Here is a 12302-nt window from a genome sequence, read left to right on the forward strand (position 1 = left end):
GATAATCAATTGATTCCTATGATGATGGGGTTTGGCATTAATAGATTAAGAGATCCCCAGGTGATTAGAATGTGTAGTCAGTACTGAAAACCATGTCTCGCCCTTTTATTTGACTTATTTTAGGTATTATCCATTTTTAAACTTCAAAGATTATTTTTTTAATTTCACTTCTTCCCTTCCTCTAGTGTTCCTTCACCCTCCAGACTAGATCACTGCCCTCGATATAAATCTTTCTAGGATTACTTTTTTTGGGGGGGAGGGGTCACTTATCACAGATTATGATAAGTTATCATAATTATGAAAGACTGACTCCTATGTAGTGTCAATGAAAGTCTACTTACTGATTGGATCCCCAGTAGCTTGAATAGTATGTGGTAAGATTATTTGCTGAATTAATAAATAATTGGAGATATGTAAGCAAAATAACTAATAATATTATAATGGGATGTATGTATAAATTGCTCTGGGAACAGATGAGGAAATGATTGATTATATGGAGGAGAAATCATGGGGAAATAAAAACTTATCACAAGACTGAGTTCATAAGGTTTTTGTAATAAATACTTGTTGGTTGAATTACTCTAGTGATATGGATGTTCTGGATTAAAATTTCCAGGAAAAAAACAAAAAAGGGAAACACAATTAAAGGAGTCAATAGAAATTGAGACCAGAACTCAACTTGATCAATTCTATAGCACTAGACAGTGTGTGAATAAATCCTTACCTTGTAAAAAGTCAAGGCATTGTAATGTTATTTTATATATATTTTAAAAGTGCTAATAAATATAAATACATCAGTTTTCTAGAGCCTCCTCAACTTATAATTCAGTATATCCTTATGTGTTTCTTAGAAAACTAACAACAGGAGCTGTCCTGTGGGAATAAAGGGGAGGAGCCTCCCATTTCATATGTAAGTATCTGTGAGCACTCTATTTCACTGACACTGATTAGCAAATTACTTAGATATTTAATCAAAGAAATGATCAACAATTTTCACTTTGTGCCATTCTTTAGAAAAGTAGTTGAATCACACTTGTAGTAATTTAGAGGCTCCTCAAAAACTTAATTTAAAAATTTTCTTCGAATAAGGGAACGGCTAATTAAATCCCCAAGTTGTAACACTATACACCTTACAAAAAAGATGAGCTGGATCAAAATATAATGGCAATTTAAGATATTCATAGTACATTGTTAAATGACAGATTGGAGTAGTAGACTAGTATGCATAAGATGACTGTTTTTTTCTAAAAAATGTATACATTTTATATATACATAGAAAATATCCTGAGGGACACCTAGGAGAATAAAATCAAGGTATTAATAGGGCTAATAATAAAGAAAAGGACATGATTTGGGAGCTAGTAGATGTAAACTTTAACTTCTTACTTTGTACATTTTTATACTTTAAGTTTTTCACATTAAGATTTTTTTTTCTTTTGTAATTATGTGTTTAATGGATGTTTTTTAGGACTTGATGGCAAGAGGTTTTTGTTTTTGTTTTTGATAAAAGGAGTGTGAAAGATATGTTTCTATCTCCTTTCTCTTTACCTACTTTCTATTTTTTTAATGGACATTGATAGTTTTATTGTTTCAGTAGAAAAAAAATAACATTCTTTAAAAAACACTTTAAAACAATCATTCAAGGAAAAAAAGTTGTCAGAGATAAAGAAGGCCATCTCATAATGATAAAAGGAGCCAATTCTCCAAGAAGACATAACAACCTTTAATATGTATGCACCTCATAAGAATGTCAAACTGTGTGAGGCAAAAACTGACAGAACTGCAAGGAGAAACAAATGAATCCCCTGTCACAGATGGAGACTTTAACAATCCTCTATCAGAATTAGACAAACCCAACAGGCAGAAAACCAGTAAGAAAATCGTTGAACTCACAAACACCATTGATCAAGTAGATATAATTGACATCTATAAATTACTTCATTTACAGCAGAATACACATTTTTCGCAAACTCACATGGACCATTCAGAAGATAAATTATATTCTGGGCCATAGAACATATCTTAACAAATTTAAAAGAGTAGAGATCATGTTACAATGTCTGCTTTCAGACCACAATGGAATTAAACTAGAAATCAATAACAGAAAGATAACTGGAAAATCTCAAAATATATGTAGATTAAATAACACACTTCCAAATGACACATAGGGCAAAAATGAAATCTCCAGAGGAAAAAATATTTTCCTGCTTTGTGCAAGTGTAAACACAATTTATCAGTATATATCTTGAGGGACACTGTTAGGTGTCCCTCAGGATATTTTATATATATATATTTTATATATATATATATATATAAAAAATACTATCTAAAATTTAAATACAGTGAAAGTTGTGCTTAGGGGTAAATTTATAGCATTGATTGCATGTACTTAAAAAAAGAAGGAAGATTTAAAGTCAATAATCTCAGTTTCTATCTTAAGAAACTAGAAAAAAAAGAAAATTAAAATCAAAATAAGTAGAAAAAAAGAACAAGAATTAAAGCATATCATATCATAACATTATGTCAACAATACTTCAATAAAAAAGAATTAGTGGATAAACCAGTAAAATTGGGAACAGAAAAAAACAACAACAGAAAAATTGGTGAGATATTTATTCTCTGAACAGATCAATAAATCATTAAGCCTCTAGACAGCTTACTAAGAAAAACAGAGAAGACACAAACTATCAGTATCAGAAATGAAAGAGGGGACTTGACTACAGAGCCAATGGAAATTAAAAGGTTAATAAAGGAATATTATGATTCACTCTATGCTCACATATGATAACATAGATGAAATGGGCCAGTTTCTTTAAAGACACAATCTGCCAAAATTCACATACAAAAAGTACACAATCTGAATGGATCTGTATTTATTAAAGAGATGGAATCATTAATTAATAACTTTCCAAGAGGAAAAGCACCAGGCCCAGATAGGTACACTGATGGTTTCTACCAAGCAGAGAAATTGTGCCACTTTTCTATAATGTCTTTCAGAGTACAGAAGTGGAGAGGAAACATCCTAACTCATTCTATGAGGCCAGCACTACACTATTATTAAAATCATACAAAGGCACTCCAAGAAAAAAACAAACAAACAAACAAACAAACAAAAAAACTAAGACCGATATCTGTCATGAACATAGACACAAAAATTTTTAACAAAATATTAGGAAATAGAATCTAACAATGTATAAAAAGGATTATATACCACAACCAACTGGGATCTATCTTAAGTATGCAAGGCCATTTCAGTATTTGAAAATCAACTAATGTGATCCATCATATCAACAGGCTGAAAAGGAAAAATCATATGATTATATTAATAGATGCATAAAAAGCATTTGACAAAATTCAATATCCATTCATGATAAAAACTAAGTAAACTAGCAATAAAGTTGAACTTATTCAACTTGAAAAGGATTGTTATAAAACACCTACAGCTAACATACTTAATGGTAAGAAACTAGAAGCTTTCCTACTAAGATCAGGAAAAAGGCACCTGTTTACTCCTTTTCAACATTATACTGGAAGTACTAGCGAATACAGTGTGGTATAAAAAGAACAAAAATGGTACATAGACTCAGGAGGAATAAAGAAAACTCTCTTGTTCTCAGATGACATAGATGACAGAGACATGTAAAAATTTCAAACAAATCAACAATAACAACAAAAACAAATCCTGGGACCAATAAATAATTACAACAGGATTTTAGAAGATGGAAGGTTAATATATGCAAGTTATTGCTTTCTTTCAGCAATGAACAATGGAATTTGAAAGTAAAAACACAATACCATTTACATTAGTACCACAAAGATCTAATTACTTGAGTATAAATCTAAAGAAAACATGTACAATATCTATATGAGGACAACTATAAAATTCTATTTAATGAGGTCAAAGAACTAAATAAATGGAGAGAGATTTCATGTTCATGGATAGGAAGACGATATTGTTAAGATGTCAGTTCGTCTCAACTTATCTATATATTTGTGCAATGCCAATCAAGATTTCAGCAAGTTATTTTGTGGATACTGACAAAGATTATGGAGAAGAAAAAGACCCAGAATAGCAAACACGACTTTGAAGGAGGATAACACATTTGGAGGACTGGTGCTACCTGACTTCAAGACTGACTAAATAACTACAGTAGTGGAATTAGTGAATAAGTATGCAAGTAGAAAAATGGAACAGTATAGTGAGCCTAGAAATAGACCCACATAAATATCTATGACTTATGAAAGCCAGCTAATCTTTTGCAGAGAATCAAAGGTCAAACAATGAAGCAAAAACTGTTTTTTAAACACATGATGCTGGAACAACTGGACATCCACATGCAAAAGCTATCTAAACAAATCTAGACACAGTCCTTACACCCTTCATGAAAATTAGCTAAAAATAGATCAAGACCTAAATGTAAAATGAAAAACTAAGTAACTCTTAAAAGACAAAATAAGAAAAAATTTATATGACCTTGGGTATGAGGATGCTTTTTAAAATATACCACCAGGCTAAGCCTGGTGGTGGGTATTAAGGAGGGCACGTATGGCAAGGAGCACTAGGTGTTGCACATAAACACTGAATCTTGGAGCACTGCATCAAAAACGAAGGATGTATTTTATGGTGACTAACAAGACAATAAAAAAAGATTAAAAAATTTAAAAAATAGGGGCGCCTGGGTGGCTCAGTGGTTTGGGCTGCTGCCTTCGGCTCGGGTCATGATCTCAGGGTCCTGGGATCGAGCCCCGCATCGGGCTCCGTGCTCCGCAGGAAGCCTGCTTCCCTCTCTCTCTCTCTCTCTCTCTGCCTGCCTCTCTGCCTACTTGTGATCTCTGTCTGTCAAATAAATAAATAAAATCTTTTAAAAATTTAAAAAATAAATTAAAAAATAAATAAAATAAAATACCAAGAATACAGTCCATGAAAAAAATTGATAAGTTGGACTTGCTTAAAATTAAAAACTTCTGCTCTGTGAAAGACAGTGTCAAAAGAAATGAGTTATGGATATTGGGGAAGGGTATGCGCTATAGTGAGTGCTGTGAAGTGTGTAAACCTGGCGATTCACAGACCAGTACTACTAGGGCTAATAATACATTATATGTTTATAAAAAAATAAAAATATTTTTAAAAAAAAGAAAGGAGAAAACAAGCAACAGACTAAAAAAAAAAAATGTTTGCAACAGACATATCTGATAAAGAACAGTTACTCCAAAATATATAAAGAATTCTTAAAACTTAACAATAAGAATGGGGCGCCTGGGTGGCTCAGTGGGTTAAAACCTCTGCTACCGGCTCAGGTCATGATCCCAGGGTCCTGGGATCGAGCCCCGCATCGGGCTCTCTGATCAGCAGGGAGCCTGCTTTCCTTCCTCTCTCTCTGTCTGCCTCTCTGCCTACTTGTGATCTCTGTCTGTCAAATAAATTAAAAAAAAAAAATTAAAACTTAACAATAAGAAAATAAACAGCTGAAAGGCCTTAACAGATACCTCACCAAACAAGATATATAAATGACAAATAAGCACATGAAAAGATGCTGTACATCATACGTCAGGAAAATGCAAATTAAAAAAATGAGCTACCACTATCTACTATCCTACTAGAATGGCCACTGTTCAGAATACTGGCAGCAGCAAGCGCTGGTACGGACTTAGAGCAATGGGAACTCTCATTCATTGCTGGTGGGAATGAATGTAAAATGGGACAGCCATCTGGGAAGACGGTGTGGTTTCTCACAAAAATGAACATACTTTTACCATATGATCCAGCAGTCCACTCCTTGGTATTTACCCAAAGTTTAAAACTTATGTCCACACAAAAGCCTGTACAAGGATGCTTAAAGCAGCTTTATTCATAACTGTCAAAGCCTAGAAGCCACCAAGAGGTCCTTCAGTAGGTGAATGAAGAAACACACTGTGGTACATCTATATTATGGAAAAGTTTTCAGCACTAAAATGGAATTATCTATAAAGCCATGAAAAGACATGGAGCAGCCTTAAGTACATATGAGTCGGTGGAAGACATCAAGCCTGAAATGGCTATAAATTGTATGATTCCACTATCAGACATTCTGCGAAAGGTAAAACTATGGAGACAGTAAGAAGATCAGTGGTTGCCGGGAGCTGAAGGTGGCAGAGAGAGGCACAAGGCAGAACACACAGGATTTTTAGGACAGTGAAAATACTTTGCACTATACCATAGGGTAGATACATGTTATTCATGTTATTGTACATTTACCCGAACCCATATCATGTACAACGTCAAAAGTGACCACTATTGGACTATGGGTGATAATAATGAGCCCATGTAGGTTCATTAATCCTAACAAAGGTATCACTCTGGTACAAGGATCTTGATGATGGGAGAAAATCTGTGGGAGCAGGAGGTCTATGGGAAATCTCTGTACCTTCTTCTCGGTTTTGTCGTGATCCTAAAATAGCCCTAAAAAAAAATAAGGTCTGAAATAAAATAAAAGCATTAGGGGGAAAAAAAAAAGGACTGAGGAGGAACTCATTTACAGTTAAAACCCAGACATTAACGGCTTGGCACTCTTTCAGCATTTTTCGTTTCGTAGGTTTTGTACTTTATATAGGTATAATGATTTCTTTTTCAATTTGTGAAATCGTAAAAATAGTTATGCCCTTTGAAAAATATTTAAATTTACGGAAATGTGTAAGTAAAAAAGGAATACACATTTAAATGGGACCATACATACGTATTTCTTTTACATTTGGGAGAAAATAACTATGCATTTTATAGAAACATGTGTGATACGCTTCCCATGCTAAAACATAAGAGATTATATCCCTCCTAGCCCATTATGTCACATAAGAAGTGTTATTAAAGCACCTACTTCCTTTTCCAACATCAGGCCTTCTGCTCGGAGGTTCTTTTCAAATGTGTTTCTTTTGTCATATTGTATATTTGACTTCCTGTAAACCAGGATGTAATCAATCCGTTTTTTGCCATCTTTAAACAGAAGTCCACTGGATGCTATGTAATTCATGTCATTCTGCAAATAAAACAATGCTTGTTAATAGCGTAGGTTAGACAAGCACACATATTTTGGTTTCAGTCACTTTGGTTTGGATATGGGCAATCCAAAAGCAAAGCAAAAAAAAAAAAAAATGTGTTGTTTTACATTCCAGTTATAAGACATGGAAAGATGATTAAAGACAGTTGCGATCTATAATGGGAGACAAGCTAACAAGTGATGTTCAGAATTTGAAATTACACAGTCTCATACCAGAAACTGGTTCTCTGATGTTGGCATCAAAATGTGTATGTTTTATTCAATAAGGTCCTATAAAAATAATATCAGCTAGCATATACTGCATATTTATTCAACATCAGTCTCAGACTTAAGTGCCTTATATGTTTGATCTTATTTAATACTTACAACTCCCATTTCAAAAATAAAGGCACGAAGTCTGAATAAGTACTGAAGCCAACATAGCTTCCAATATTAAATGATACTCAGAATAGATACTATTTTCTAAACTTATGTTCAACAACACTAAACCAAACAATAATTCCTGAGCTGCTTGCTCCCCAAATACTTGTTCACAGGATATAAATCCGTGAGCCCACTGAAAGAGCTTACTTACCAAGACTAATCACTTGCTCATCAAAATCGCTTTAAGGCCCTCCCCTTGCTGCGCCCATCCACCCATGCTATTTTTTTATAGACTGGTCAATTTTCCACCAAATTCCTGCCTTGCGAGACTTACCTGACCTGACAGCTGAGGCACCTGAGTGATCTGCCACATTAGAAATGACATCATATAACTCCTCTCCCCGAGACCCTTAGCCCACTTTCCCCAGTCTATTTTTCTTGGCACTTACTAACTTCTACCATGTTATATAACACTAAACAATATATTATCTTTTGTTTGCTGTCTGCCTTGTCCTACTAGAATAAAAACTGTATCAAGGTAAGGGTTTTGTTGTTGTTGTTGTTGTTGCTTCATCATTTTGCCTCAGAGTATTCCAGACATCTAACCCAGAATCAGATACATAGTAGGCATCAATAAGTATTTGTGAGAGGAACAAAGGAACGCAGGCAATATCCATAATCCTGTGTATCTAGGTAAGGCTGACCTCAAGGATATAAGGCCAAGAAGAAATCGTGTTTTCATTTCTCATCCTCTCCCCTCCAGTACTTAAAACAAATAAAATTACTAGAGGTGAAGATAATTGCAAAATTACAGCTGAACTGCAATAGGCATGGTGTGCCCTTTGCTTTATACCCACTTCACTTATGACCCATTGTCTCCAGACATCATTGTATTAATTTAAACAAGGACTGGGTTAAAACAAAATCATATACAAATTTTCTTCTGCATTTTCCTTTCTTGAAGTATACCATCCACTCCAGTCCATTATTAAGGGTCATCTGAGTCTTATGGTACTAACATATTTAGTCCCAGGTGAAGGCAAAAGTCCTTCAGTGAGAAGACCTAGAAGTAAATGAATGGTTGGTAGGAAAAATAAAAGAAAATAAGATAGTTTTTTAATCCATTTTACGTGCTTTTCATATTTTTAATTTTTTTTAAGATTTTATTTATTTTAGAGAGAACGAAACAATCACAAGGGAGAGGGATCACAGAGGCAGAAGGAGAAGCCGACTCGCCGCTGAGCAGAGAGCCTGATGCGGGGCTGGATCCCAGGACCTGAGATCATGACCCAAAGGGAGGCAGATGCCCAAATGATCAGGCCACCCAGGCGTCACTGTGCTTTTCATATTTTAAAAGCAGCATGGACTGAAAGTGGAACCCTGTCAGATACTGTTACCCATTGTTCTAAGTCTAAGCAAAACAAATGTTCAACTCTCCCAGAGAAACAGCTGCCTTACTATCAAATAAAATCAATATATTTTTTTGTTGTTTTTATAATAAGTGACCTTAGGCATTATTCACAGCTTTTGTTTCTGAGTGAATGTGTTCTCAGTCAAACTATATTAACTAGAATTCTAATTTATTATCTAATGATTCTATGAATTCTAAATTATTAATGATGAGTTTTACCAGGCCAAATGAAAAATAGTGATCAAAATGGTAATAGATAAGCATGGAGAAATATGGAAATCTCTTCGGAATCTTGTTTAAAAAATGTCGTATAGGGGTGCCTGGGTGGTTCTGCCGGTTAAGACTGGCTCTTCATTTCAACTCAGGTCATGCTCTCAGGGTCTTGAGATCAAGCCTCGCATTAGGCTGTAGCCTCAGCATGGTGTCTGCTTATTCTCTCTTTTCCTCTCCTTCTGCCCCTGCCGCCCTGTGCTCTCTCTCTCAATCCATCTAAAAAATAATAAATAAATAAATAAATAAATCTTTAAAAAATTGTATAGGTTCTATATAATTCTAAGGTTATAGGCATTGTATTTTACTTTAATAGATATATGGCAACTATTAACCAATATATTGATTAACCATGTTCAAACCTTAAAAAGCAGAACTGGCGGGAAATTCATCCACATATCATTGTATCTAGACACCAAAAGAACAACTTCTTTAATTGTTCGATATAATAATGTTCATTCGAACATGAAATCAAGACTTATCTCTTAAATTATCTGGAATAGTGAAATGTCTTTCAATCACAATATAGATGCATTTAATTTAGAAACAATTTTCATGTTTATGAATCTCAGAAGACAGAATAAAACTAGTTTTGCTCAGAATAGCTGGGATGCTGATCATCCACCAGGTACCTTATCTTTTAACAGTTTTGAAAACAACTTAATTATTTAATGCATTACAAACCACAAAGCTCAGGTACTTTCAGAAAAGCTGGCCTCTCTAAAGAATATCTCGACAATATGCATGTTACGGCTCATGCTGAGAAAGAATCCTTTGCAAAGATTTTTGCACATTTAAAGTAGCAACAGAAGTCTGCCTATTTGCATGAAAAGGCACTTTTGGGTGTTTTTTAATAAAATTATGGTAGTAACTGCCTGTTTGTGAGATGCATATTTTTTTCAGTATTTGTTCTTTTCAAGCTAACAAGAACTTATTGAACACCTAATATATGCTAGGTACCGTGTTAAACTTGGGGGATAAATGTAAGAGGACAAAGAAGTCTTTCAGGAAATTTAGCATACATCTGGAGTGGCAGACATGTAGATGTTTAGTTACAGTGCTCTCTAACATGTGCAGGAATAGAGGTCTGAGCTTTGGAATTGAAGAACGTCAAGGTGTATGAGAGGAAGACTGATTAACACATGCTGGGAGCCAGTAAGGGTCATGTTGTCTTGGGTGAATTTATCATGGTCCTCTGTCAGGCAGATATGAAATTAGGTCAGGTCATTAATCTGCAAGTGGTTGCTGACCGATTACATGGTTACCATACTTTTGAGTTAGTATAATTCAGTATGATATGCTGGTTACGGTACTGGTATCTGTATCAGACAGACTGGGGTTTTAATTAATTGTGTTCTTAGGTAACTTAATCTCACTTCTCAGCTTCAATTCACACAGCTTTTCAGGGAAGATAACAGTATTATCAACATTGTAAGATTATAGTTATGACTAAATGAGGTAATATACACAGGCTACTCTCAATGTTGTCTGACCTTTTGAGATTAAAAAAAAGTCAGCTATGGGGCGCCTGGGTGGCTCAGTGGGTTAAGCCTCTGCCTTCGGCTCAGGTCATGATCTCAGGGTCCTGGGATCAAGCCCCGCATCGGGCTTTCTGCTCAGCAGGGAGCCTGCTTCCTCCTCTCTCTCTCTGCCTGCCTCTCTGCCTCCTTGAGATCTCTGTCAAATAAATAAATAAAATCTTTAAAAAAAAATTTAAAAAGTCAGCTGTTATCACAAAAAATAAGGTAAAATATGTATGCAATGTATTAATTTGTTTTGGGATCTGTCTTGTTTTCTGATTATTCCAATGACTCCTTCTAATTTTTTGGAAAATTATCTTCTTCAGGACAAAAACAGATGGAAACATAGATAAGTAATCCAAAGGATGTTAGTGTGGATATGGAATCAGAGCAAAGGAAAGCAGGTATCCTTTGCATATACTTGTGAAACAGCATTTATAAAACAAAAAGTGCAATAAACAAATGCACAACAGTGAATTATTATAAGACAAATACCTGTATAATTACTACCTAAGTCAAGAAACAGAGCCCCCCATCTCCTTCAGAAGCCCCCTTACATCATCTTTCTTAGTTGTGATGTCCTCCCTCTTCATGCCCCTCCTTAGAAGGTAGTCATAATCCTATTGTTTATGAAACTAATTTCTTGCCTTTCCTTAGTTTTATTATCAAGGGACATATCCTTAAATACTATATTTTAGTTCTGTCTCTTTTCAAACTTTGTGCAAATGCAAATATAAAATGAATAAACTTTTTTGTCTGGCTTCTTTCCTGTTACATTATGGGTGTGCAATACATCTCTAATTTTCTTGTATTTGTAGTTCGTCTTTTTTCACTGTTATATTATTATATAAATACAAAAAAAACTTATTTATGCTTCTCTTAACTGCTATTCAGGCTGTTTCCAGTCTCGGCTATTAAAAATAAAGCTATAATAAACATTCATGTGTGTATCTTGCAATACACATGTGCATACATATCAGCATGTACCTAGGAGAAAAATCGTTGATTAACAAGAAAAATTTTCTTTCAACCCCTCAGTATGCCACACAACTCAGAATGGAGCCCATGAGTACAGAGTCTAAGGCAATTTCTGATGTCTTTTAAGATTTTATGGAACATGGATGGCTTTGTACAGATGGAATCTTCTTGATTATTGAGTCCTGGTCTTAGTAAGTTACTAACTAACTTAGTAAGTTACTGGTCTCTACTAAGTTACTTTTGCTTAAAAATGGACTTGTTTTGCCATACTATGTGGCATGAAAACCTATAGTATGCATAGGTTTCAAGTGCTGTAAATATCTACTCCCACCTGCAATAGTCCTTTTATCCAAATTTTGCTATTCAGAATGCAATCAGTTATTGTCATGCCCTCTTCCTGGGTATTTCTGTTTCTGTTTGGATTGAGAGAGAGAGAGAGAGGCACATGTGGACAAGGCATGACTCTGGCTCAGAAAATTGGTGTTTTTAAGGGCAGTGGATGCTTAGTTTCCTTCGCTGTGTGGCCCTTGCAGTCCAACATTTCAGACCAATGATGGGCCAGGCTAGCCCAACTCTCCACTGTGATCTGGTTTCATTTCTTAAGGCCAAGTTTCTGTGTTTCATGCTTGTGTTTCTTAATCTTTTCCAAAACTTCAAATAATGAAAATCTTATTCATTACTTTTTAGCAGTGGTGTTTGTTTTAGTGTTTCTGTATCGTTTTTTGGCAA

The 12302-nt window shown here is 34.7% G+C and overlaps 1 protein-coding gene across 3 annotated transcripts in view; it reads right to left on the minus strand.

Moving 5' to 3' along the window:
- Positions 1-12302, minus strand: part of ANO3 (anoctamin 3) — a 412327-nt gene that overhangs the window by 120137 nt on the left and 279888 nt on the right. For all 3 annotated transcript variants that reach the window (XM_004755876.3, XM_004755877.3, XM_013057935.2), the window contains one exon: positions 6852-7010. In XM_004755876.3, coding sequence (XP_004755933.1) covers positions 6852-7010 — 159 coding nt within the window. The remainder of the gene's footprint in view (positions 1-6851; positions 7011-12302) is intronic.

This window comes from Mustela putorius, unplaced genomic scaffold, assembly GCF_011764305.1.
Source record: "Mustela putorius furo isolate JIRA1106 unplaced genomic scaffold, ASM1176430v1.1 tig00003859_pilon_pilon_pilon, whole genome shotgun sequence".
NCBI classification, from domain to species: domain Eukaryota; kingdom Metazoa; phylum Chordata; class Mammalia; order Carnivora; family Mustelidae; genus Mustela; species Mustela putorius.